The sequence below is a fragment of the Falco peregrinus genome, chromosome 1, assembly GCF_023634155.1.
Source record: "Falco peregrinus isolate bFalPer1 chromosome 1, bFalPer1.pri, whole genome shotgun sequence".
Classification (NCBI taxonomy): domain Eukaryota; kingdom Metazoa; phylum Chordata; class Aves; order Falconiformes; family Falconidae; genus Falco; species Falco peregrinus.
Genome location: NC_073721.1, coordinates 40,338,103 through 40,365,914, shown reverse-complemented (window position 1 = coordinate 40,365,914; position 27,812 = coordinate 40,338,103). Strand labels below are relative to the sequence as shown.

Sequence of the window (27,812 nt, the reverse complement as noted above, 5' to 3'; positions counted from 1 at the left end):
TGCATTTGCAGCTTAGTAATTAACCAATTATATGTAGCCAAGACGTGTGTGAACAGCATTGATTAACCAATGATAATTTAGTATGGGGCGCGTGAACAGCAAACGAGGATATTATAAGTGTGGGTTCTGGACTAATAAAAGGTCTTCTGGTTGAACTCGGGAGTCCACGTCATCGTCTCCTCAGGCCATGTGCTCCTCCTCCTCGTCTGCCAGTGCATGGACCTGCAAGGCCACACCATAAAAGTTAAATCAACGTTCATGGTGCATTCACTCCTGCCTGTGTTTGTCTAGAGCAGCTGTGACGCTGCCCCTGGTGTTACCTGCTCAGAGAACTGCTGCACCTACTGCTGCCACATTCTCTGCACCTCCTTCAGTTTCTCTGCATAGTGATCTCTTTCTGCCTGGAGCCGGTGAACTGACCCTGAGAGCTGTTCAAAACAAAATAAAACACAAAGAAAATCGTATTGGCTAAATAAATTTGGCAGTGACTGCTTCAGGGATAAAGCCTGAAGAAACCAGTGTTAACGCAAAGCTCAGGCTGCATTCTTCTGCCACACAAGTTTCTTTACAGACATGAAGATCTGGATGTCATTCCGTACAAGCCCTGAGCAACCCGGGTTTCCAGGCCTGCCTTCTCCTCCAGTGCCACCTGCAACTGCTGCTTTGCATCCAGACTCCCTGCCTGATTTGACAACTGCCAAGAAAAATCAAAAAGTTATGGCAAAATGTTAACACGCCACTTCTGCATAGCCTTTCCCCTGATAGCAACCTGCCACATGATCCATGTTGCAACCTTAAAGTGCTCCAACTCACGGTGATGTTCAATGAAAAAAAAAAAAAAAAAAAAAAGAGGAGGGGGGAAGGAGATTAAAATCAAAAAGCTTAGATTTTAGCCCTGTAAAACAGGCTGAGCTAGACAGCTCCTCCCTACCAATTTTGTATTTACTATTTCTTTGATTAAAACCTATTTTCTTAATCTAAAAATCTGGCTCAGAAATTTTGTGCATTTCCAGAGTCTGTATTACACAGCCAGGTCAGATGGTCTAAAAGCTTGTGATTTTAAAAGTTGTCAAACACATCAGGAATTTAAAGCCAATGTCTGGAGCATGTCAGTTGGCACACAGTACTTTTCCCAGAAGAGGAGCAGCTGCCTTTATTTCAAGGGTAACTTAAGCCACTGTCTGGGGAGGAAAAAAAAACCAAACCCCAAAATAAACAAAAGAGCAGTTTCTTCCCTCACAGGCTCAGGTTCACACCAGCTTGCTCTCTGAACTGCTAACAGCTGGCTTCCTGAATTCCCTTCCTAACTGGCTGCTTCTCTTAACTTTCCCCAGCTGACCTTCAAGTTACCATTGTCCAATTCACCTTCTGCAAGGGTGGGTACAAACACCAGCCCTATTCAACTGGCTTCTCAGTGAGACCACGAGACAGCTGCGTAACCAAAATGCCAAACAGATACAAAGCAGGAAAAGTCTTCGTATTGTCACGCGCTGTATGTTCAGTCACCCTCTCATATTGTAGAACATTCTTTTCGCAGACCAGCGTCACAACAGCTTCCAGACTACTGCTCCAGCTCCTTCAAACAGACCTTCTGTTCCTCAGAGGCCTCGCTGAAGGCCTTTGACCAAGAGGATGCCTTGATGAGGTTTTGTGCCTTCCTTTCCGAACAAGGGTTAAGCCTTGCCCCCACTCTCAGAAGCAAAGTCTTACAACGGTCAGTGTGATCTACCCTCACAGCCTGGAAGCAGTATGGGCACCTGTTGGATCCTCCGTTCAGCCATGTCCAGTTTCTTATGCAAATCCTTGACATATAACTCCAAGGCCGAGTCCTCGGAAACCAGGCAGCAAATCTTCTGTGACAGCTTTGAATTCTGCAGCTTCATTTCCTCACTACTTTTGCTGAAACAAACCAAAATTAAAGCAGCATCACTGTATGTACTACGGGTCTGGGCAAGTACATGTCATAAATTTACAATCCAGCTAGTCATAACAGTTAGAATCACGGAAACATCACATCCAGTCACTTTTTTTAAGCTGAATATCCAACCCCCCAAGTCACCACCTGTGGTGCATGCCCCTTGTGATGTTTTGTGGCTCTCCCGGGAAGAGCAGTGTTACTCTGCAGTAACAAGCAGCAAATGGACTTACCTTTGTTTGTACAGCTCCTGTTTCAGGTCTTCTAGCTCCTTCATTAACTCTTCATTACGCTGCAGAAAAAAGAAATGACTGATTCAGCTGCAGACTTCAGCAAAATACTTCACCTTTAGCACATCAGCTGAAGTGGAAAGCATCAGAACTTTGGCAAAATCCTTCAGGACAGGTTGGCTTAGAACCTCCTGAATTTGCCAGGAATAAATCTGCTCAGCCTTTTCAAACGCGATGCTACTAACTGAACGTGAGGTCATTTCTGCAGACTTCTGGATGAATATCGATACTGAAGTGTCTGCCTGATGGAGACCCTCCTGAGACAAGGTCTCGGTGGCGCTTCTGTTGCGTGGAGCTGGCAAGACTAATGAAGTAAGGTGCCGGATCTGAAGACAGCAACTGGATCATATTACCACTGGATTAGTGGTCACGGAAACCTGAATGAACTTTGCCTTGACCATGGAGAACACAGGGCTTTACAAGGTTAATTAACAATTGAGAATGTTAATTTCTGCCCCTTCTCCGAGCAGGGACTACAGACTTTGCATTAGTGTACTGACAAGCAAATAGCCAAAGGCAGAGCTGCTGGTGAAGCGTAAGCAGAGGTGACTCTTACCTTCTCTGCCTGTTTTTCCTGCAGAGAGACGAAGGACAAAGTACTTTCCAGCTCCACTACCCTCTGGCGAGATGAATGTAAACGAGCAGCAAGGCTCTCGGCTTCTCCTGAACAAGTCAGAACAGAGTGAGTTGAGGCTGGACCACAAAGAGCGTTTTGGAACTGCTAAACAGCACTTTCTGCTTTGTCAACAAGCTCTTAAGGCAGCACAGAGCTTTGTAAGTCAGTAGACCTGGTTCCGCCCCTGGCTCTACAGGTGGCTCACTAGCAGCTCTGGGCAGTAAAGCTCTCTGTAACTACCATCGTCACTTTGAGGGAGATGACGAAACTTCCTCTGCAGAGTAGGCAATATGTTGGTTGGGATCTTTCTTTCTAATAGGAGAAGTTGCTCAAACTTGGTTCAGAATGAAGGGCTCGGGTAAAAACTACCTTTACGCGATAGCTGTGTGGGAGGGAGGGTGGCAAAAAGGGAACTAAGTTTTAAAAGGATCAGAAGAAAGTCAGAAAGGAACAGCCTGGGGTAGTCACCGGGGCTGAACAGGGCTGACAAGGCTTTAGCGATGCACAAAAGAACCTCAACTGCCATGGGATCAACATGCTCCCACTTGGGGGCAGCTCTGGCAACAGAGGCAGCGATGGTGCCAAGTATTGCCCACCCAGGAGTCGGCCACTGCTGTGAGCTGGCTGCCAGCAACTGTCATGCCTCTGGCTTGAAATTCACACTTTGACCAACAGCTTGAGCTGGAGTGCTCACAGTCAGTTACCTGATTTCTTCCGTGCAGCCTGCTGAGTATGTGCAAGTGCCGCCTGCAACTTAGACTTCTCAGAAGCTAGAATTCCAATAGTCTTGTTACGAACCTTCGGGAAAGGAAAATCGGCTCAGCACAAAACTTCTTTGCTTGTAACTGCAACATCACTGTTGCCACAAAAGGCTAACTCAGTAAAGGGAAAGAGCTCGTGCAGTTAAGCACAGTCGGGCTGACTCCCAGTTTTCCTGAAGGAACGCGCTCGCGGCTTCCCGAGTAAAGACTGTGAATGGTCAGTAATCCAGAGAACAGCAGAAGGCAGGTAGTGTTACTGTAATGGAGGCTCTGCCTTACCCGTAGCTGTTCCTTCAGCGCAGCTTGCTCTTCAGAAAATTCCTTTTCCAACTCCTTCTTTTCCTGTATAAACAAATGATGCCTATTTAGCACAAAAATGTAGATAGGTAACCCTTGTTTTGTATCAAACTAAAAAAGCAGTGATACATTGGTAGTACTTGCAGCATCGAAACGACAGCAGTCTTTCTAAAGACATACTTCAGCCTTGCGTTATTTGAACGCCTTCACTATTTATCCATCCTAGATTGGCAGTAACAGCATAGCACAATCGCTGCTAGCATAAAAACGGTAGTGCTTGGAAGCAAGCTGCTGGCAAGGACTTGTATTCTCCTGCCTCCACCACACTCCTCTAATACTTGAGTATTTAAACGTTCGCTTGTGTCAAAATAAGAACGCTACCTGCCAGGCAGGCCTAACTCATGAAATCAAATTATTCAACCCTACGCTACAATGAAACTGAATCTAACATAAGACAAGACCACACATGCCTGTGCCACAGCCCACTATACTCTCTGCGCCGCCAAGAAAGAGATACTATTTTTCTGCCTATCCAAAACCAGGACACACTTTACCTTCTCCAGCTGATCCACTGCCTCCTGGCTCTGCTCTTTCTGTGGAAGAAAAGTGATGCACCAGTATCAAGAGAAAATACTCTCATACATCTGAAACACATTTTCACTTCAACAAAGTAGGATACATGCCCAATTCACGCAAACAGAATTTCCACTGTCCTTTCTGTAGAGGACTAGGAAGTTCATCTTAGCTATTAAAAATAGGAGATCTGGAGCTGCCTTCACTAATGTACTTCATATGCCAGGCATCTTTTTCATCGCTCATTAGATTGCCACAGTTGTTCTCCAACACCGCTGCTGAAACCCCTCCATGTCTACATCTGAGCATCTACCAACTTCAGTTAAACTCGCATCCCCACATCTGTGCAACTGAGGGCAGTAATCCTGGTGTATTGGGGTGATCGCCAGAAATGCTGGGTTTTTTTAAAAAACACCACCAATAATAAAAAAAAACACAACCCAAACCCCCAAACAAAAACGTAGTCTTTTCCTTGAACTGAGACCTCAGACCTTTCTTCCACTGAAGAGCTGGCCTTAAGTCACGCGGAGCCGCACTTGTGTTGGCAGACTTCTGCAGGAGGTGGTATGGGAGGGCTGAAGCCAGATACAAAGAGAAGGGGTAATTCCGTTCTAGCCCATTTCCATCTTACCCGTGAAGTATTTGGAGATTTGTTGCCCGTAGGTAATGCACCTTTAGATAGGAGGTGAAGGAGACAAAGGTGGCAGCTGCCTACCCAGGCTGCCACACAACTGTGCTGCTGCGTTTGCTGTTTGCTTGTTGTCTCCCTGACAGCTTCTTCACAGATGCCTCGTAACTAACTACAGAAGCAGGGCTTTTTTGCCTTCCCAAAGAATGAGCATTGTCCAAGCTCTTTCTTTACTACTACTGCTACTACTTCAATGCATTTTGAAAGGTGACTACAGATGGAAGAGTGATGAGTGAGAGGTTTTGATTCTAGCAATGCCCATGCACAACATAACCAGCAAAAGCAAAGGCAAGACCACAAATGCAGCAAAGGCCCTACACAGTTGCAGGCCAGCGTAAAAGCAGGCAAACAAGGAGAGTCTTGGGTGGGCAATGCACTATGCCAAGTTCCTCTGCAGCCCAGCTAAAACACAAAAAGAACCAGAATGGAACAAAAATAACCCAAAGCCCAAAGGAAAACAACAAGGAGGGATCACGGGGTACACCGGGAAATGCTGAACTTTGCAAAAAGCGTACTTCTACAGAGGAACAAAATGGGGGAAAGCATTTCACACAAGAAAGGCTCTTTTCAGACTGAAGCAAGTCCACTTGGCTGCATTTCTTGCAGTGTTAAAGCTGAAGGCTGAAAAGCTGCTGCAGGAATCCATGCAGGCCACAGGACAAAGCAGTTCACTCATCGTGCCAAGAGAAGCTGAGGATATGATCAGAAACCAGCCCCAGACCCTCTCAGAGACCTACTGCTCCCACTCTGCCGATATCGTTAGATCAGCAGCACCACCTGCAGAAACAGGTTTTCACACTGCTGCCAGCACCAGAATTGTGTGTTTCAAGGATTCAGACCAGGCGCAGAAACAGCTGTTTTATCAGGATGCTTATCATCCAGGGAAAGCCTGATGAGATCAGCAGAGCACACTTGAATGGAAACAACAAAACTCCGTTTCTTGTTCCTCAGTTGAGCCAATACATTCACCAGCGGCCTTAGACTTTGAGCCCCTTAACAGGTTTTCCGTGCAGCTCATTTTGTTCCCTGCAGAGTGCTGTGTAAGCAGCCTTCCTTGTGGCACTAGGAGAGAACCCATAACTTTGCAGACACCCAAAGAGCTTGGAGGAGCAGCGAGGACCACGTCAGACTGGTTGGTTGGATTGTTTCTTACCAGTTCCTCTATCTGTGTAACGAACTGCTTGTTTGTTAAGATTGCTGGAATCCAGGGCTACCGCCAGCTCCCGGTAACGTGTCTGATGGGCACATGCAGGCAGGAGAAAAAGGAAGGAGCAGAAGAGGAGGAGGGGAGGAAAAAAGCAGGAATTAAAAAGGACAGCAAAATAAATCCTATCAAACTGTGGTAATCAGATTCTCCAAACAAAACAAAAATCTACCGCTTCAACAAAAGCAGCTGAGACATCAACACATTTTATCCACTCTGCCAAGGCTTCATTTTGACCTAACAGTGACTCAGAAATAAGAACGGCAGTTGCACGGAAGCCAGATTATCCCCAGTCCCCAAACTGGAAACACCTCCGATACCTGCCTCCCACTGTTGATCGCAACTACCCGATGATAGCACAAGACAACACTAGACAGCAGTGAACGAGAACTGTGCATTCAATGAGGTCTCGCTAACACTGCCAAAAGCAGAGTCCCAGTAAGTTATCAACAGTAGCAAATAAGAAAGGGGGCGGGGGGGGACGGGGACACTGAGAACAACCTCCTTCCGTTTCCTTAATATTTGTGGAAGAAACAGCACTTTCTCCATTCACATCTGATGTAGACTACAAGCAAAGCAGTCAAGTCAGCCAGTTTTATTCCCCAAGGCAACAAGTCACTACTAAGGAAGAACTGACTATCACAATAATACTCCTTATAGCGCCTTTCACTCCAAAGCACCACACAGAGAAAACATCCTTTTCTGGGTAAGGAGAGATGCAGACTCCCTCTGCGACAAGCTAATGTCAATGATGCAGGTTGATTTCCCATTCTTTTCCACTAAATCAAGAATACATCTTTCCATGCATACATGCTGTCCGTTCATCCCACTCAGCTTTTCTTCCCACTGCTGAAAGTTTACGTTCTAAACCAGGATTTTTTGCTTCTCAATGCTTAAATATCATATTGTTCAGTAGGATGACTGCAGACACCGCTGAGATCCAGGAGTGTTTTCTTGAGCTGACTGCTTAAAGCTCCACATCAAATATCAAGAGAATTAACAGGACAAAAGGATCAAAACGAGGCTGTACCCGAGAACACGGGGCAGTAACGTCACCCAACTCTTCAAGTTCACACACTAGATGAATGGCAAAGGACGCACCAAGAAGCGAGCGAGGGCAAAGCCAGATGGTGGCCACTCTGCTCTGAAAAGCGCTACCTTCAGGATCTATCTAGGGAAAACAGAGATCGCTGAATGCAGATTAAGATAGAAAAGGTCAGTGACTACCTGAAAACTGCTAGTTTTTTGAGTCAAACTCAAACGCTCCCTCTAAAACTTGGTGAGATGTGCGGCACGCTATGAACCACAAGTTTAGAAGGAGGACATTTACGAACAGGCCAAACTCAGCGTGGCTGGGAGCAGGTGCCAGTGGCCCTCATGGAGCGATGAATCCCATGACTAGAAGAAACTAAACGGAAAAGGGCCAAAAACCTGTTCCTGGACAGCAATGCAAGTTCTCATCCAGCCTTCGTGGGAGGATGAACAGCATCTGACCACACCTCTACCCACCGTGAACCGGACAACTTCATTTATCTTGTACAGCATCAGAGCGCCATGAAGACCCAGAGCAGTGCTCTAGCGTTTCATGGCAATTTATTTCATCATCCAGCTCTGCTAAGCCATAATTTAAAACCACTACAAAACAAACGAGATAATCGTTTTCAACATTCAACCCCAGCAATCTATCACAGCTCTTTGCAATGCCACCTGCAAAGGTTCCCTCCTACTTCAGTCGCTTCCTTCTTGGCACTTCACAGGAAACAAGAAATCTCTCTCTTGGCATTCCCCGTCTACCTGCTCAGCACTTTTCTCGTGAATCGAGCAGCAAGAATACGGTGATGGTGAAGACATTTAAGGAAAACAATAAAGTGGAAGGACTGCAGAGGGAAACAAACAGAATTTTCTCCCTTTCTTTTTAGCAGGACAGATACTTGTGCTCTCAAGGGAAAACGTATGTTAGGTGCTCCTAGGAAGGTCAGGAACTCCCTTACTTCTTCCAGCTACAGGTCACCTCACCCTTATTGGTTCAAACACTCCTCAATATGAAACATCAGATGGACAAGAGGAATACCTTCACCAGTACATGTCAAAAATGTTTCCTTCATTTCTTCCAGTCCAGACGTTCTGTTTGCTTAACGCTTCGAGATGCAAAGAACAGTAATGTGCCTTAACCACAAGAACTTCCTTCTTCCTCCACCATCAGTTGTGAAATAAATCAAAAAAAGCCAACCAACAACTCAATAAACTACTTGAACAGCTGGATTTGTTGGAAACAGAGAGAACTAGGAACAAGACACTTCTCGGGAAATTATGCATTGTGAGGTTCTAATAACATAGCAAAAAAAAGTTAGTAATTCTGCTCAGCTTGGCACGCCATGCTTGATCCATTTGCTTTCACACATGGAGTCCTATTTTGATGGGCTTTCTGCGTTTCACAGCCAAGAAAGCTGAAGTGGCTGAGATGGGAAGGGTCTGCCTCGCATGAAGACACCAATGGCGGCAGCAGCTCATGCCAACAATCAGCTTTCCTGCCCTATTAGCGTCAAGTGAGCTTCTGAACAGCATTTTCCTAAACACAGGATTTTTACAAGACGGCAACTGGAAAAAGAAATCTGTCATGACATATTGCAATTAAAGATCAGTTTACAAATTATTTCTGAAACCCCAGACACAACGGTCCACATAACAGCCAATCAGATCAAAATGTATCTATCCATGCTAAGAAAACGAGAGCGGGGAAAAAATCTGGCTCAGAAACTTTGTGCATTTCCAGAGTCTGTATTACACAGCCAGGTCAGATGGTCTAAAAGCTTGTGATTTTAAAAGTTGTCAAACACGTCAGGAATTTAAAGCCAACGTCTGGAGCGTGTCAGTTGGCACACAGTACTTTTCCCAGAAGAGGAGCAGCTGCCTTTATTTCAAGGGTAACTTAAGCCACTGACTGGGGAGGAAAAAAAAAACAAACCCCAAAATAAACAAAAGAGCAGTTTCTTCCCTCACAGGCTCAGGTTCACACCAGCTTGCTCTCTGAACTGCTGACAGCTGGCTTCCTGAATTCCCTTCCTAACTGGCTGCTTCTCTTAACTTTCCCCAGCTGACCTTCAAGTTACCATTGTCCAATTCACCTTCTGCAAGGGTGGGTACAAACACCAGCCCTATTCAACTGGCTTCTCAGTGAGACCACGAGACAGCTGCGTAACCAAAATGCCAAACAGATACAAAGCAGGAAAAGTCTTCGTATTGTCACGCGCTGTATGTTCAGTCACCCTCTCATATTGTAGAACATTCTTTTCGCAGACCAGCGTCACAACAGCTTCCAGACTACTGCTCCAGCTCCTTCAAACAGACCTTCTGTTCCTCAGAGGCCTCGCTGAAGGCCTTTGACCAAGAGGATGCCTTGATGAGGTTTTGTGCCTTCCTTTCCGAACAAGGGTTAAGCCTTGCCCCCACTCTCAGAAGCAAAGTCTTACAACGGTCAGTGTGATCTACCCTCACAGCCTGGAAGCAGTATGGGCACCTGTTGGATCCTCCGTTCAGCCATGTCCAGTTTCTGATGCAAATCCTTTATATATAACTCCAAGGCCAAGTCCTCGGAAACCAGGCAGCGAACCTTCTGTGACAGCTCTAAATTCTGCAGCTTCATTTCCTCACTACTTTTGCTGAAACAAACCAAAATTAAAGCAGCATCACTGTATGTACTACGGGTCTGGGCAAGTACATGTCATAAATTTGCAGTCCAGCTAGTCGTAACAGTTAGAATCACTGAAACATCACATCCAGTCACTTTTTTTAAGCTGAATATCCAACCTCCCAAGTCACCACCTGTGGTGCATGCCCCTTGTGATGTTTCGTGGCTCTACCGGGAAGAGCAGTGTTACTCTGCAGTAACAAGCAGCAAATGGACTTACCTTTGTTTGTACAGCTCCTGTTTCAGGTCTTCTAGCTCCTTCATTAACTCTTCGTTATGCTGGAGAAAAAAGAAATGACTGATTCAGCTGCAGACTTCAGCAAAATATTTCACCTTTAGCACATCAGCTGAAGTGGAAAGCATCAGAACTTTGGCAAAATCCTTCAGGACAGGTTGGCTTAGAACCTCCTGAATTTGCCAGGAATAAATCTGCTCAGCCTTTTCAAACGCGATGCTACTAACTGAACGTGAGGTCATTTCTGCAGACTTCTGGATGAATATCGATACTGAAGTGTCTGCCTGATGGAGACCCTCCTGAGACAAGGTCTCGGTGGCGCTTCTGTTGCGTGGAGCTGGCAAGACTAATGAAGTAAGGTGCCGGATCTGAAGACAGCAACTGGATCATATGATTAGTGGTCACGGAAACCTGAATGAACTTTGCCTTGACCATGGAAAATACAGGGCTTTACAAGGTTAATTAACAATTCAGAATGTTAATTTCTGCCTCTTCTCCGAGCAGGGACTACAGACTTTGCACTAGTGTACTGACAAGCAAATAGCCAAAAGCAGAGCTGCTGGTGAAGCGTAAGCAGAGGTGACTCTTACCTTCTCTGCCTGTATCTGCTGCAGAGAGACGGAGGCTAAAGTACGTTCCAGCTCCGATTCCCTCTCGCGCGATGAACATAAATCAACACGAAAGCTCTCGGCTTCTCCTGAACAAGTCAGGACAGAGTGAGTTGAGGCTGGACCACAAAGAGCGTTTTGGAACTGCTAAGCAGCACTTTCTACTTTGTCTACAAGCTCTTAAGGCAGCACAGAGCTTTGTAAGTCAGTAGACCTGGTTCCGCCCCTGGCTCTACAGGTGGCTCACTAGCAGCTCTGGGCAGTAAAGCTCTCTGTAACTACCATCGTCACTTTGAGGGAGATGACGAAACTTCCTCTGCAGAGTAGGCAATATGTTGGTTGGGATCTTTCTTTCTAATAGGAGAAGTTGCTCAAACTTGGTTCAGAATGAAGGGCTCGGGTAAAAACTACCTTTACGCGATAGCTGTGTGGGAGGGAGGGTGGCAAAAAGGGAACTAAGTTTTAAAAGGATCAGAAGAAAGTCAGAAAGGAACAGCCTGGGGTAGTCACCGGGGCTGAACAGGGCTGACAAGGCTTTAGCGATGCACAAAAGAACCTCAACTGCCATGGGATCAACATGCTCCCACTTGGGGGCAGCTCTGGCGACAGAGGCAGCGATGGTGCCAAGTATTGCCCACCCAGGAGTCGGCCACTGCTGTGAGCTGGCTGCCAGCAACTGTCATGCCTCTGGCTTGAAATTCACACTTTGACCAACAGCTTGAGCTGGAGTGCTCACAGTCAGTTACCCGATTTCTTCCGTGCAGCTTGCCGAGTAGGTGCAAGGGCCGCCTGCAACTCAGACTTCTCAGAAGTTAGAATTCCAATAGTCTGGACACGACCCTTTGGGAAAGGAAAATCGGCTCAGCACAAAACTTCTTTGCTTGTAATTGCAACGTCACTGTTGCCACAAAAGGCTAACTCAGTAAAGGGAAAGAGCTCGTGCAGTTAAGCACAGTCGGGCTGACTCCCAGTTTTCCTGAAGGAACGCGCTCGCGGCTTCCCGAGTAAAGACTGTGAATGGTCAGTAATCCAGAGAACAGCAGAAGGCAGGTAGTGTTACTGTAATGGAGGCTCTGCCTTACCCGTAGCTGTTCCTTCAGCGCAGCTTGCTCTTCAGAAAATTCCTTTTCCAACTCCTTCTTTTCCTGTATAAACAAATGATGCCTATTTAGCACAAAAATGTAGATAGGTAACCCTTGTTTTGTATCAAACTAAAAAAGCAGTGATACATTGGTAGTACTTGCAGCATCGAAACGACAGCAGTCTTTCTAAAGACATACTTCAGCCTTGCGTTATTTGAACGCCTTCACTATTTATCCATCCTAGATTGGCAGTAACAGCATAGCACAATCGCTGCTAGCATAAAAACGGTAGTGCTTGGAAGCAAGCTGCTGGCAAGGACTTGTATTCTCCTGCCTCCACCACACTCCTCTAATACTTGAGTATTTAAACGTTCGCTTGTGTCAAAATAAGAACGCTACCTGCCAGGCAGGCCTAACTCATGAAATCAAATTATTCAACCCTACGCTACAATGAAACTGAATCTAACATAAGACAAGACCACACATGCCTGTGCCACAGCCCACTATACTCTCTGCGCCGCCAAGAAAGAGATACTATTTTTCTGCCTATCCAAAACCAGGACACACTTTACCTTCTCCAGCTGATCCACTGCCTCCTGGCTCTGCTCTTTCTGTGGAAGAAAAGTGATGCACCAGTATCAAGAGAAAATACTCTCATACATCTGAAACACATTTTCACTTCAACAAAGTAGGATACATGCCCAATTCACGCAAACAGAATTTCCACTGTCCTTTCTGTAGAGGACTAGGAAGTTCATCTTAGCTATTAAAAATAGGAGATCTGGAGCTGCCTTCACTAATGTACTTCATATGCCAGGCATCTTTTTCATCGCTCATTAGATTGCCACAGTTGTTCTCCAACACCGCTGCTGAAACCCCTCCATGTCTACATCTGAGCATCTACCAACTTCAGTTAAACTCGCATCCCCACATCTGTGCAACTGAGGGCAGTAATCCTGGTGTATTGGGGTGATCGCCAGAAATGCTGGGTTTTTTTAAAAAACACCACCAATAATAAAAAAAAACACAACCCAAACCCCCAAACAAAAACGTAGTCTTTTCCTTGAACTGAGACCTCAGACCTTTCTTCCACTGAAGAGCTGGCCTTAAGTCACGCGGAGCCGCACTTGTGTTGGCAGACTTCTGCAGGAGGTGGTATGGGAGGGCTGAAGCCAGATACAAAGAGAAGGGGTAATTCCGTTCTAGCCCATTTCCATCTTACCCGTGAAGTATTTGGAGATTTGTTGCCCGTAGGTAATGCACCTTTAGATAGGAGGTGAAGGAGACAAAGGTGGCAGCTGCCTACCCAGGCTGCCACACAACTGTGCTGCTGCGTTTGCTGTTTGCTTGTTGTCTCCCTGACAGCTTCTTCACAGATGCCTCGTAACTAACTACAGAAGCAGGGCTTTTTTGCCTTCCCAAAGAATGAGCATTGTCCAAGCTCTTTCTTTACTACTACTGCTACTACTTCAATGCATTTTGAAAGGTGACTACAGATGGAAGAGTGATGAGTGAGAGGTTTTGATTCTAGCAATGCCCATGCACAACATAACCAGCAAAAGCAAAGGCAAGACCACAAATGCAGCAAAGGCCCTACACAGTTGCAGGCCAGCGTAAAAGCAGGCAAACAAGGAGAGTCTTGGGTGGGCAATGCACTATGCCAAGTTCCTCTGCAGCCCAGCTAAAACACAAAAAGAACCAGAATGGAACAAAAATAACCCAAAGCCCAAAGGAAAACAACAAGGAGGGATCACGGGGTACACCGGGAAATGCTGAACTTTGCAAAAAGCGTACTTCTACAGAGGAACAAAATGGGGGAAAGCATTTCACACAAGAAAGGCTCTTTTCAGACTGAAGCAAGTCCACTTGGCTGCATTTCTTGCAGTGTTAAAGCTGAAGGCTGAAAAGCTGCTGCAGGAATCCATGCAGGCCACAGGACAAAGCAGTTCACTCATCGTGCCAAGAGAAGCTGAGGATATGATCAGAAACCAGCCCCAGACCCTCTCAGAGACCTACTGCTCCCACTCTGCCGATATCGTTAGATCAGCAGCACCACCTGCAGAAACAGGTTTTCACACTGCTGCCAGCACCAGAATTGTGTGTTTCAAGGATTCAGACCAGGCGCAGAAACAGCTGTTTTATCAGGATGCTTATCATCCAGGGAAAGCCTGATGAGATCAGCAGAGCACACTTGAATGGAAACAACAAAACTCCGTTTCTTGTTCCTCAGTTGAGCCAATACATTCACCAGCGGCCTTAGACTTTGAGCCCCTTAACAGGTTTTCCGTGCAGCTCATTTTGTTCCCTGCAGAGTGCTGTGTAAGCAGCCTTCCTTGTGGCACTAGGAGAGAACCCATAACTTTGCAGACACCCAAAGAGCTTGGAGGAGCAGCGAGGACCACGTCAGACTGGTTGGTTGGATTGTTTCTTACCAGTTCCTCTATCTGTGTAACGAACTGCTTGTTTGTTAAGATTGCTGGAATCCAGGGCTACCGCCAGCTCCCGGTAACGTGTCTGATGGGCACATGCAGGCAGGAGAAAAAGGAAGGAGCAGAAGAGGAGGAGGGGAGGAAAAAAGCAGGAATTAAAAAGGACAGCAAAATAAATCCTATCAAACTGTGGTAATCAGATTCTCCAAACAAAACAAAAATCTACCGCTTCAACAAAAGCAGCTGAGACATCAACACATTTTATCCACTCTGCCAAGGCTTCATTTTGACCTAACAGTGACTCAGAAATAAGAACGGCAGTTGCACGGAAGCCAGATTATCCCCAGTCCCCAAACTGGAAACACCTCCGATACCTGCCTCCCACTGTTGATCGCAACTACCCGATGATAGCACAAGACAACACTAGACAGCAGTGAACGAGAACTGTGCATTCAATGAGGTCTCGCTAACACTGCCAAAAGCAGAGTCCCAGTAAGTTATCAACAGTAGCAAATAAGAAAGGGGGCGGGGGGGGACGGGGACACTGAGAACAACCTCCTTCCGTTTCCTTAATATTTGTGGAAGAAACAGCACTTTCTCCATTCACATCTGATGTAGACTACAAGCAAAGCAGTCAAGTCAGCCAGTTTTATTCCCCAAGGCAACAAGTCACTACTAAGGAAGAACTGACTATCACAATAATACTCCTTATAGCGCCTTTCACTCCAAAGCACCACACAGAGAAAACATCCTTTTCTGGGTAAGGAGAGATGCAGACTCCCTCTGCGACAAGCTAATGTCAATGATGCAGGTTGATTTCCCATTCTTTTCCACTAAATCAAGAATACATCTTTCCATGCATACATGCTGTCCGTTCATCCCACTCAGCTTTTCTTCCCACTGCTGAAAGTTTACGTTCTAAACCAGGATTTTTTGCTTCTCAATGCTTAAATATCATATTGTTCAGTAGGATGACTGCAGACACCGCTGAGATCCAGGAGTGTTTTCTTGAGCTGACTGCTTAAAGCTCCACATCAAATATCAAGAGAATTAACAGGACAAAAGGATCAAAACGAGGCTGTACCCGAGAACACGGGGCAGTAACGTCACCCAACTCTTCAAGTTCACACACTAGATGAATGGCAAAGGACGCACCAAGAAGCGAGCGAGGGCAAAGCCAGATGGTGGCCACTCTGCTCTGAAAAGCGCTACCTTCAGGATCTATCTAGGGAAAACAGAGATCGCTGAATGCAGATTAAGATAGAAAAGGTCAGTGACTACCTGAAAACTGCTAGTTTTTTGAGTCAAACTCAAACGCTCCCTCTAAAACTTGGTGAGATGTGCGGCACGCTATGAACCACAAGTTTAGAAGGAGGACATTTACGAACAGGCCAAACTCAGCGTGGCTGGGAGCAGGTGCCAGTGGCCCTCATGGAGCGATGAATCCCATGACTAGAAGAAACTAAACGGAAAAGGGCCAAAAACCTGTTCCTGGACAGCAATGCAAGTTCTCATCCAGCCTTCGTGGGAGGATGAACAGCATCTGACCACACCTCTACCCACCGTGAACCGGACAACTTCATTTATCTTGTACAGCATCAGAGCGCCATGAAGACCCAGAGCAGTGCTCTAGCGTTTCATGGCAATTTATTTCATCATCCAGCTCTGCTAAGCCATAATTTAAAACCACTACAAAACAAACGAGATAATCGTTTTCAACATTCAACCCCAGCAATCTATCACAGCTCTTTGCAATGCCACCTGCAAAGGTTCCCTCCTACTTCAGTCGCTTCCTTCTTGGCACTTCACAGGAAACAAGAAATCTCTCTCTTGGCATTCCCCGTCTACCTGCTCAGCACTTTTCTCGTGAATCGAGCAGCAAGAATACGGTGATGGTGAAGACATTTAAGGAAAACAATAAAGTGGAAGGACTGCAGAGGGAAACAAACAGAATTTTCTCCCTTTCTTTTTAGCAGGACAGATACTTGTGCTCTCAAGGGAAAACGTATGTTAGGTGCTCCTAGGAAGGTCAGGAACTCCCTTACTTCTTCCAGCTACAGGTCACCTCACCCTTATTGGTTCAAACACTCCTCAATATGAAACATCAGATGGACAAGAGGAATACCTTCACCAGTACATGTCAAAAATGTTTCCTTCATTTCTTCCAGTCCAGACGTTCTGTTTGCTTAACGCTTCGAGATGCAAAGAACAGTAATGTGCCTTAACCACAAGAACTTCCTTCTTCCTCCACCATCAGTTGTGAAATAAATCAAAAAAAGCCAACCAACAACTCAATAAACTACTTGAACAGCTGGATTTGTTGGAAACAGAGAGAACTAGGAACAAGACACTTCTCGGGAAATTATGCATTGTGAGGTTCTAATAACATAGCAAAAAAAAGTTAGTAATTCTGCTCAGCTTGGCACGCCATGCTTGATCCATTTGCTTTCACACATGGAGTCCTATTTTGATGGGCTTTCTGCGTTTCACAGCCAAGAAAGCTGAAGTGGCTGAGATGGGAAGGGTCTGCCTCGCATGAAGACACCAATGGCGGCAGCAGCTCATGCCAACAATCAGCTTTCCTGCCCTATTAGCGTCAAGTGAGCTTCTGAACAGCATTTTCCTAAACACAGGATTTTTACAAGACGGCAACTGGAAAAAGAAATCTGTCATGACATATTGCAATTAAAGATCAGTTTACAAATTATTTCTGAAACCCCAGACACAACGGTCCACATAACAGCCAATCAGATCAAAATGTATCTATCCATGCTAAGAAAACGAGAGCGGGGAAAAAATCTGGCTCAGAAACTTTGTGCATTTCCAGAGTCTGTATTACACAGCCAGGTCAGATGGTCTAAAAGCTTGTGATTTTAAAAGTTGTCAAACACGTCAGGAATTTAAAGCCAACGTCTGGAGCGTGTCAGTTGGCACACAGTACTTTTCCCAGAAGAGGAGCAGCTGCCTTTATTTCAAGGGTAACTTAAGCCACTGACTGGGGAGGAAAAAAAAAACAAACCCCAAAATAAACAAAAGAGCAGTTTCTTCCCTCACAGGCTCAGGTTCACACCAGCTTGCTCTCTGAACTGCTGACAGCTGGCTTCCTGAATTCCCTTCCTAACTGGCTGCTTCTCTTAACTTTCCCCAGCTGACCTTCAAGTTACCATTGTCCAATTCACCTTCTGCAAGGGTGGGTACAAACACCAGCCCTATTCAACTGGCTTCTCAGTGAGACCACGAGACAGCTGCGTAACCAAAATGCCAAACAGATACAAAGCAGGAAAAGTCTTCGTATTGTCACGCGCTGTATGTTCAGTCACCCTCTCATATTGTAGAACATTCTTTTCGCAGACCAGCGTCACAACAGCTTCCAGACTACTGCTCCAGCTCCTTCAAACAGACCTTCTGTTCCTCAGAGGCCTCGCTGAAGGCCTTTGACCAAGAGGATGCCTTGATGAGGTTTTGTGCCTTCCTTTCCGAACAAGGGTTAAGCCTTGCCCCCACTCTCAGAAGCAAAGTCTTACAACGGTCAGTGTGATCTACCCTCACAGCCTGGAAGCAGTATGGGCACCTGTTGGATCCTCCGTTCAGCCATGTCCAGTTTCTGATGCAAATCCTTTATATATAACTCCAAGGCCAAGTCCTCGGAAACCAGGCAGCGAACCTTCTGTGACAGCTCTAAATTCTGCAGCTTCATTTCCTCACTACTTTTGCTGAAACAAACCAAAATTAAAGCAGCATCACTGTATGTACTACGGGTCTGGGCAAGTACATGTCATAAATTTGCAGTCCAGCTAGTCGTAACAGTTAGAATCACTGAAACATCACATCCAGTCACTTTTTTTAAGCTGAATATCCAACCTCCCAAGTCACCACCTGTGGTGCATGCCCCTTGTGATGTTTCGTGGCTCTACCGGGAAGAGCAGTGTTACTCTGCAGTAACAAGCAGCAAATGGACTTACCTTTGTTTGTACAGCTCCTGTTTCAGGTCTTCTAGCTCCTTCATTAACTCTTCGTTATGCTGGAGAAAAAAGAAATGACTGATTCAGCTGCAGACTTCAGCAAAATATTTCACCTTTAGCACATCAGCTGAAGTGGAAAGCATCAGAACTTTGGCAAAATCCTTCAGGACAGGTTGGCTTAGAACCTCCTGAATTTGCCAGGAATAAATCTGCTCAGCCTTTTCAAACGCGATGCTACTAACTGAACGTGAGGTCATTTCTGCAGACTTCTGGATGAATATCGATACTGAAGTGTCTGCCTGATGGAGACCCTCCTGAGACAAGGTCTCGGTGGCGCTTCTGTTGCGTGGAGCTGGCAAGACTAATGAAGTAAGGTGCCGGATCTGAAGACAGCAACTGGATCATATTACCACTGGATTAGTGGTCACGGAAACCTGAATGAACTTTGCCTTGACCATGGAGAACACAGGGCTTTACAAGGTTAATTAACAATTGAGAATGTTAATTTCTGCCCCTTCTCCGAGCAGGGACTACAGACTTTGCATTAGTGTACTGACAAGCAAATAGCCAAAGGCAGAGCTGCTGGTGAAGCGTAAGCAGAGGTGACTCTTACCTTCTCTGCCTGTTTTTCCTGCAGAGAGACGAAGGACAAAGTACTTTCCAGCTCCACTACCCTCTGGCGAGATGAATGTAAACGAGCAGCAAGGCTCTCGGCTTCTCCTGAACAAGTCAGAACAGAGTGAGTTGAGGCTGGACCACAAAGAGCGTTTTGGAACTGCTAAACAGCACTTTCTGCTTTGTCAACAAGCTCTTAAGGCAGCACAGAGCTTTGTAAGTCAGTAGACCTGGTTCCGCCCCTGGCTCTACAGGTGGCTCACTAGCAGCTCTGGGCAGTAAAGCTCTCTGTAACTACCATCGTCACTTTGAGGGAGATGACGAAACTTCCTCTGCAGAGTAGGCAATATGTTGGTTGGGATCTTTCTTTCTAATAGGAGAAGTTGCTCAAACTTGGTTCAGAATGAAGGGCTCGGGTAAAAACTACCTTTACGCGATAGCTGTGTGGGAGGGAGGGTGGCAAAAAGGGAACTAAGTTTTAAAAGGATCAGAAGAAAGTCAGAAAGGAACAGCCTGGGGTAGTCACCGGGGCTGAACAGGGCTGACAAGGCTTTAGCGATGCACAAAAGAACCTCAACTGCCATGGGATCAACATGCTCCCACTTGGGGGCAGCTCTGGCAACAGAGGCAGCGATGGTGCCAAGTATTGCCCACCCAGGAGTCGGCCACTGCTGTGAGCTGGCTGCCAGCAACTGTCATGCCTCTGGCTTGAAATTCACACTTTGACCAACAGCTTGAGCTGGAGTGCTCACAGTCAGTTACCTGATTTCTTCCGTGCAGCCTGCTGAGTATGTGCAAGTGCCGCCTGCAACTTAGACTTCTCAGAAGCTAGAATTCCAATAGTCTTGTTACGAACCTTCGGGAAAGGAAAATCGGCTCAGCACAAAACTTCTTTGCTTGTAACTGCAACATCACTGTTGCCACAAAAGGCTAACTCAGTAAAGGGAAAGAGCTCGTGCAGTTAAGCACAGTCGGGCTGACTCCCAGTTTTCCTGAAGGAACGCGCTCGCGGCTTCCCGAGTAAAGACTGTGAATGGTCAGTAATCCAGAGAACAGCAGAAGGCAGGTAGTGTTACTGTAATGGAGGCTCTGCCTTACCCGTAGCTGTTCCTTCAGCGCAGCTTGCTCTTCAGAAAATTCCTTTTCCAACTCCTTCTTTTCCTGTATAAACAAATGATGCCTATTTAGCACAAAAATGTAGATAGGTAACCCTTGTTTTGTATCAAACTAAAAAAGCAGTGATACATTGGTAGTACTTGCAGCATCGAAACGACAGCAGTCTTTCTAAAGACATACTTCAGCCTTGCGTTATTTGAACGCCTTCACTATTTATCCATCCTAGATTGGCAGTAACAGCATAGCACAATCGCTGCTAGCATAAAAACGGTAGTGCTTGGAAGCAAGCTGCTGGCAAGGACTTGTATTCTCCTGCCTCCACCACACTCCTCTAATACTTGAGTATTTAAACGTTCGCTTGTGTCAAAATAAGAACGCTACCTGCCAGGCAGGCCTAACTCATGAAATCAAATTATTCAACCCTACGCTACAATGAAACTGAATCTAACATAAGACAAGACCACACATGCCTGTGCCACAGCCCACTATACTCTCTGCGCCGCCAAGAAAGAGATACTATTTTTCTGCCTATCCAAAACCAGGACACACTTTACCTTCTCCAGCTGATCCACTGCCTCCTGGCTCTGCTCTTTCTGTGGAAGAAAAGTGATGCACCAGTATCAAGAGAAAATACTCTCATACATCTGAAACACATTTTCACTTCAACAAAGTAGGATACATGCCCAATTCACGCAAACAGAATTTCCACTGTCCTTTCTGTAGAGGACTAGGAAGTTCATCTTAGCTATTAAAAATAGGAGATCTGGAGCTGCCTTCACTAATGTACTTCATATGCCAGGCATCTTTTTCATCGCTCATTAGATTGCCACAGTTGTTCTCCAACACCGCTGCTGAAACCCCTCCATGTCTACATCTGAGCATCTACCAACTTCAGTTAAACTCGCATCCCCACATCTGTGCAACTGAGGGCAGTAATCCTGGTGTATTGGGGTGATCGCCAGAAATGCTGGGTTTTTTTAAAAAACACCACCAATAATAAAAAAAAACACAACCCAAACCCCCAAACAAAAACGTAGTCTTTTCCTTGAACTGAGACCTCAGACCTTTCTTCCACTGAAGAGCTGGCCTTAAGTCACGCGGAGCCGCACTTGTGTTGGCAGACTTCTGCAGGAGGTGGTATGGGAGGGCTGAAGCCAGATACAAAGAGAAGGGGTAATTCCGTTCTAGCCCATTTCCATCTTACCCGTGAAGTATTTGGAGATTTGTTGCCCGTAGGTAATGCACCTTTAGATAGGAGGTGAAGGAGACAAAGGTGGCAGCTGCCTACCCAGGCTGCCACACAACTGTGCTGCTGCGTTTGCTGTTTGCTTGTTGTCTCCCTGACAGCTTCTTCACAGATGCCTCGTAACTAACTACAGAAGCAGGGCTTTTTTGCCTTCCCAAAGAATGAGCATTGTCCAAGCTCTTTCTTTACTACTACTACTACTACTACTACTTCAATGCATTTTGAAAGGTGACTACAGATGGAAGAGTGATGAGTGAGAGGTTTTGATTCTAGCAATGCCCATGCACAACATAACCAGCAAAAGCAAAGGCAAGACCACAAATGCAGCAAAGGCCCTACACAGTTGCAGGCCAGCGTAAAAGCAGGCAAACAAGGAGAGTCTTGGGTGGGCAATGCACTATGCCAAGTTCCTCTGCAGCCCAGCTAAAACACAAAAAGAACCAGAATGGAACAAAAATAACCCAAAGCCCAAAGGAAAACAACAAGGAGGGATCACGGGGTACACCGGGAAATGCTGAACTTTGCAAAAAGCGTACTTCTACAGAGGAACAAAATGGGGGAAAGCATTTCACACAAGAAAGGCTCTTGTCAGACTGAAGCAAGTCCACTTGGCTGCATTTCTTGCAGTGTTAAAGCTGAAGGCTGAAAAGCTGCAGCGGGAATCCATGCAGGCCACAGGACAAAGCAGTTCACTCATCGTGCCAAGAGAAGCTGAGGATATGATCAGAAACCAGCCCCAGACCCTCTAAGGCCTACTGCTCCCACTCTGCCGATATCGTTAGATCAGCAGCACCACCTGCAGAAACAGGTTTTCACACTGCTGCCAGCACCAGAATTGTGTGTTTCAAGGATTCGGACAGGCGCAGAAATAGTTGTTTTATCAGGATGCTTATCATCCAGGGAAAGCCTGATGAGATCAGCAGAGCACACTTAAATGGAAACAACAAAACTCTGTTTCTTGTTCCTCAGTTGAGCCAATACATTCACCAGCGGCCTTAGACTTTGAGCCCCTTAACAGGTTTTCCGTGCAGCTCATTTTGTTCCCTGCAGAGTGCTGTGTAAGCAGCCTTCCTTGTGGCACTAGGAGAGAACCCACAACTTTGCAGACACCCAAAGAGCTTGGGGGAGCAGCGAGGACCACGTCAGACTGGTTGGTTAGATTGTTTCTTACCAATTCCTCTATCTGTGTAACGAACTGCTTGTTCGTTAAGATTGCTGGAATCCAGGGCTACTGCCAGCTCCCGGTAACGTGTCTGATGGGCACATGCAGACAGGAGAAAAAGAAGGAGCAGAAGAGGAGGAGGGGAGGAAAAAAGCCGTACTTAAAAAGGACAGCAAAATAAATCCTATCAAACTGTGGTAATCAGATTCTCCAAATAAAACAAAAATCTACCGCTTCAACAAAAGCAGCTGAGACATCAACATGTTTTATCCACTCTGCCAAGGCTTCATTTTGACCTAACAGTGACTCAGAAATAAGAACGGCAGTTGCACGGAAGCCAGATTATCCCCAGTCCCCAAACTGGAAACACCTCCGATACCTGCCTCCCACTGTTGATCGCAACTACCCGATGATAGCACAAGACAACACTAGACAGCAGTGAACGAGAACTGTGCATTCAACCAGGTCTCGCTAACACTGCCGAAAGCAGAGTCCCAGTAAGTTATCAACAGTAGCAAATAAGAAAGGGGGCGGGGGGGGACGGGGACACTGAGAACAACCTCCTTCCGTTTCCTTAATATTTGTGGAAGAAACAGCACTTTCTCCATTCACATCTGATGTAGACTACAAGCAAAGCAGTCAAGTCAGCCAGTTTTATTCCCCAAGGCAACAAGTCACTACTAAGGAAGAACTGACTATCACAATAATACTCCTTATAGCGCCTTTCACTCCAAAGCACCACACAGAGAAAACATCCTTTTCTGGGTAAGGAGAGATGCAGACTCCCTCTGCGACAAGCTAATGTCAATGATGCAGGTTGATTTCCCATTCTTTTCCACTAAATCAAGAATACATCTTTCCATGAATACATGCTGTCCGTTCATCCCACTCAGCTTTTCTTCCCACTGCTGAGAGTTTACGTTCTAAACCAGGATTTTTTGCTTCTCAATGCTTAAATATCATATTGTTCAGTAGGATGACTGCAGACACCGCTGAGATCCAGGAGTGTTTTCTTGAGCTGACTGCTTAAAGCTCCACATCAAATATCAAAAGAGAAGTAACAGGACAAAAGGAATACAAAGGCAAACCAGAGTGAACTCCATTCCATCTTGCAGGTTTCACTGCATCTAACTGGTACCCCTGGTGATTACTGTAGTTACGTTTATTGATAAGAGACGCACGGATATGTAGTAAACAGGAGTTACTTTATGACAACTGAACTGAAACAATGGGAGGAAAATAAGCTACCAAAATGATGCAAGTGAAACGAAAAATCAGAGCTTTGCCACAGCAACAGCGGAATTCTGGGCTACCAAATTTGACTTCCCTGAGCTTCTATCACAATTTGATCAAGCCTTCCGTTTAAATAAACTGCCTGAAAAGAATTGGTTTAAAAAGGCTGGGGGTTTATGTTTGTGCCTGAACACGTTTCTATTGCTTATCGGCATAGTTCCTGCCCTTTCCTCTTCAGAAGCCTGGCAACGTGAAGACGCTAAAGCCTGTAAACGCTTGACTCAAAGGATCCGACTTCCTGCCCAAACCTATTCAAAGCCAGTACTGGAACTTGCCAGACTGTACATCCCTGGCGCAAGTTTCATCGCCTGTTGTAAAATGGGTTGGCAGGAATAACTAGACAGCTTCCTCAGGGCAGCTGCTTGCCTGGAGATCAGCAGAGTCATGCCCTTCAGAAGCAAGGCCCTAGGGAATACAGCAACGACACGCACAGCGGGAGAAATACAGACTAAGAAAACACTGCCTCTCCCTACTGCGCTTGCCCTCAGCAGTTCAGTTAGTTTATCGCCTCACCCCACACTCCTCCTTTTCCTCAAAGCTCAGCTGTCTCGCGGAAGAGGTTTTGACAAGGTTCACTTTTTCACACGTTCAGTTCGACACAAACCAGAAGGGCGCAAGCACTTTACGAGCAATGGCAACGCATGGTATCAACTAGCTCCATGATAATAAAAACAGCAACGAAACTCAAGCAACTGAGAGGGGCTATGTCAGGACAAGGCTCCACCCAAGAAATCGAGGCCAGCGTAAACAGAACCTGAAGCATGCAGTAGGGAGAGAGAGTCACTGCGAGGGACACGAGCACTGCCTCACCTTCCTCCTGTCCAATGAGGGTATGGCTACCCCATTGGAGCGCTTCAGGTCTGCCACCGGCACCTTCAGAACGTTCTGAATCTGAAGGAGGTGAAAGAAAAGGGGGAACGGCTCAGAAAAGGACAGAGAGAAAGTGTCGATCGAAGGTAGCCAAAGAAACCGGCATCCTCCGGCTGGCCAGGAGCACGCAGCTCAAAGCAGCAGCTCTGGGCACACCCAGGGCTGCGTGAGAGCACCGCATGATCAGACGCGGCTTTGGCACGTACCCTGAGCTCTAGTGTGCACCTTCCAGCAGCGGTAGCTGCTAACTATTGTGGCACGCTTCGCGTGCTGGCGATACAGGCAGCTGCGCCAGTCATCTATTACACCCGCATAACCATTTCCCGGCTCTAGTCACGTTGTTCAGAAAACCAGAGAACAAGGAGGTAGCAAATGAGCTGGGACAAAGACCGAGGCACTCACGTTCTCTGGAGGCTGCTGGTCATCGCCCGGGGGAGTCTCAGGTCGACCGTCTCCTTTAGTTTTGCGGTTTTCCTTACTTGCTGCAGCTGCTCCAGGGCTCTTCTTCTGCTGATACTCCTTCAGCTGTGAAAAATAATAATAATCTGAAATCCAAACAGAACATGCCTTCTGTGAGAATGATGTCAACCCCCCAGCCCCAACTCCACTGGGTAAAAAGACCAAGTGTAAGGACAAGAGAAACGCTCTTCAATGAGTTTGTCGCCCCGGGGGGAAGAAAAATAGAAATCAAAACACGTCCCAAAAAAAGGCTAAAGTAAGATCTAATGTGATGAGTTTACGACAAGAGGCTCAGAGCTGCAAACGTTCAACTTTTGTACACAGCTAAGAGTTGCTGGGAAACGACTTGATACTCCATCCGGCAACTAGAAGGAGATGAAAAGAAGTATCTTGGGGTGGGGTTTTTTAGGGTTCTAACTAAGAGCATTAAGGAAAAATGAATAAAGGGCAATTAAATCTGAATGTTAAGTGAAACATCAACACCTGACAGTAAGGTCTCCCACTCTGTGAAAGATTTTGAGGAGGAAAATTACAGTCCTTACAGACAAATGCCACGTTAATACAAGCAGCGCAGTCACTGTGAACTAAGGGGAGAAGCAACCTACAACGGATTTTTCAATCACACCCACTTCACCCCGGAAAAGCTAGTCGGATAAGCCGTTCGCTTGAATTCGGCTGGGTCTTCCGAGCCGAATCGTTTGTGCTCCAGCAGGGTGAAGCCCCCAGGCAAGCGAGCCCCAGGCAGTTCGGTCAACTGCCCCTTTCCCCAGCCCGCAGCCCGCCCTCCGGCCCCCCGCCGGGCCGGGCCGCGCCGCGCCTCGGCCTCCAGGTGGGGAAAGAAGGACCCGTTATTGGCAGAACTCCAAAATGGAAGCCCGAACCGCTCCAGGACACTTTCCCCTCCCCAGGACTTTCACATACGCCGCCCACGCCGCGGCCGGGGAAATAAGTAACATGAGACCAAAAAACCCCAAAAAAGGGTGTGGGGAGGTCAGGGGGAGGGAAAACCGCCAAACCGAACCCGGCGGACCCACGGCACCGCCGGCCCGGCCCGCCCCGGCCCCCGCCGCCCCTCACCTTCTCCTTGCCCGCCGCCAGCCAGCTCTGCCCGCTGCCGGCCGCCACGGCCGCCCCGCCCCTGGGCCGCCTTGGCTTCGCCCACCGCCGGCGGCAGCAGCCAGGGCCCGCCCAGCCTGCGCTGCCGCCCTGGAGGCCCGGCCCATCGCCGTGCCCCACCGGGCCCGGCAGCTCCGCTTTTCCCTCAGTCACTGGGGGAGCCGGTGCCACCTTGCAGTGCCTGCTCCCCATGTTGGAGCCCGCGCCGCCCGCTGCTCGGGTGACAGCCCGCACCGCCCGCTGCTCGGGTGACACCTGGCTGCCCGGCGTGCCCCACCCAGAGCTCACCTGCAGCTTCCCGGAGACGTTTGTTCCCCGGCGCTGACGGCACAGTGGGCCCTGTCGCTGGGAGACTCCACTTCCCAGCGTGCCCCGCGGCGCGCCCGCGCCTGCCGCTCCCGGCCGGCCCCGCGCGCACCCGGCCGGCCCGGCGGGAGGCGGCAGCCCTGGCCGAGCGGGTCCCGCCGAGCGCGGGTCGCAGCGCGCCCGCCCCGCCGCGGCCCGGGCCCGGGCGGTAGGAGCCGGGTCCCCGTGTTACAGATTTGCTAACGGTTAGAATTAACTAACCTTATTTGATTTTATAAAATCATTTTCATAGAACTGTAGAGGAATAAGAAATATATTTTAGTGGAACTAGCAGCTGCACAACACAAGCTGCTGTGGAATCCTCTGTACAGCCCTGTACCAAGGCCAAGGACTGGGAGCAACCGAATGAAACAACTCGTAGCTACCTGCCAAGAAACCGTGAACTTTAATAATAGTGATATAAAGAAATGGTATGGAATGGGGACAATCAGTTACGGGTAAATATATTTTAATATATTTTAATAAATACGCAAAGAATGTAGGTCTAGTAATCAGGTCATGGAACCATAGTTTGAACGAAATAATTAATGAAAGAGCTAGCGAAAGAAGGAGTCCGTTTCTCTAACTTTCTCTGACAAGGGGCCTGTTTATAAGTTATCTAGAGGGAGCGAGTAAAAGAAACAAGCAGAAGGACCAGATGGTCGACAAGGACATCCATTAGCTCGGACCGACAAGAACACTGCAGACTTGCAAGACCATCACATACCAGGCAAAAGGTGAAAAGTACCCCATGAGGTGACGTACGGAATTAAACTCTGTAACTCGAAAGTTATAAAGTAGGTATGTTTATTGCGCGCAGATGCATGGGGGATCTCTCCTCCACAAGCGTGCGTGCCCCATCTCACATTTATACAATAAAACAAATAAATATTCAATTAACGCCTATACATATTCGTTACCTAAACCCGCTTACTCTCTCTTCGTATGTTAATTAGCTTACCAGTCCTTTGCCTGGAACGTGGTGGTCTTGCAGGTTTGTAGGTCCTTGTGACCATCTGATCTTCTCCAGCAAGAAGACTTAGCACTCCCTTCCTCTAGATAACATTGGAATGTCTCTCATCCTTTTCTCATCCTTTTTATAAATAGCCCCTTTGTTAGAGGAAGAAGGGCAGGCGTCTCCTCAAAGCTGTGTGCCTATGTGACCAGACACCGCACCCATGACCGGTCACCATACCCGCATTCCTTGAGCAGACATATACAATCACAATCGATGTCCATTGT

General features: G+C 47.0%; 1 protein-coding gene across 1 annotated transcript; it reads right to left on the bottom strand.

Annotated features, from left to right (window-relative positions):
- On the bottom strand, positions 1–26,417 carry LOC129782914 (golgin subfamily A member 2-like). Its single transcript, XM_055792433.1, has 14 exons — positions 26,187–26,417; positions 25,053–25,175; positions 24,591–24,671; positions 20,634–20,672; positions 20,062–20,124; positions 19,726–19,819; positions 18,962–19,068; positions 18,349–18,407; positions 17,958–18,099; positions 11,622–11,715; positions 2,762–2,868; positions 2,149–2,207; positions 1,758–1,899; positions 1–428 (listed from the first exon to the last, which is right to left on the bottom strand). Exons 1-14 carry the CDS (start codon positions 26,415–26,417, stop codon positions 342–344), a joined length of 1,428 nt encoding a protein of 475 aa, XP_055648408.1. The 3' UTR covers positions 1–341.
- Positions 26,418–27,812: the final 1,395 nt, after the last annotated feature.

Coding starts and splice junctions, on each gene's coding strand:
- LOC129782914 (XM_055792433.1), bottom strand. CDS start 26,417: ATGGGGAGCAGGCACTGCAAGGTGGCACCGGCTCCCCCAGTGACTGAG. Junction 2,869..11,621: donor AGCTGCACGGAAGAAATCGG/GTAACTGACTGT, acceptor TGACTTGTTCAG/GAGAAGCCGAGAGCCTTGCT. Junction 2,208..2,761: donor AGGAAAAACAGGCAGAGAAG/GTAAGAGTCACC, acceptor TTTTTTCTGCAG/CGTAATGAAGAGTTAATGAA.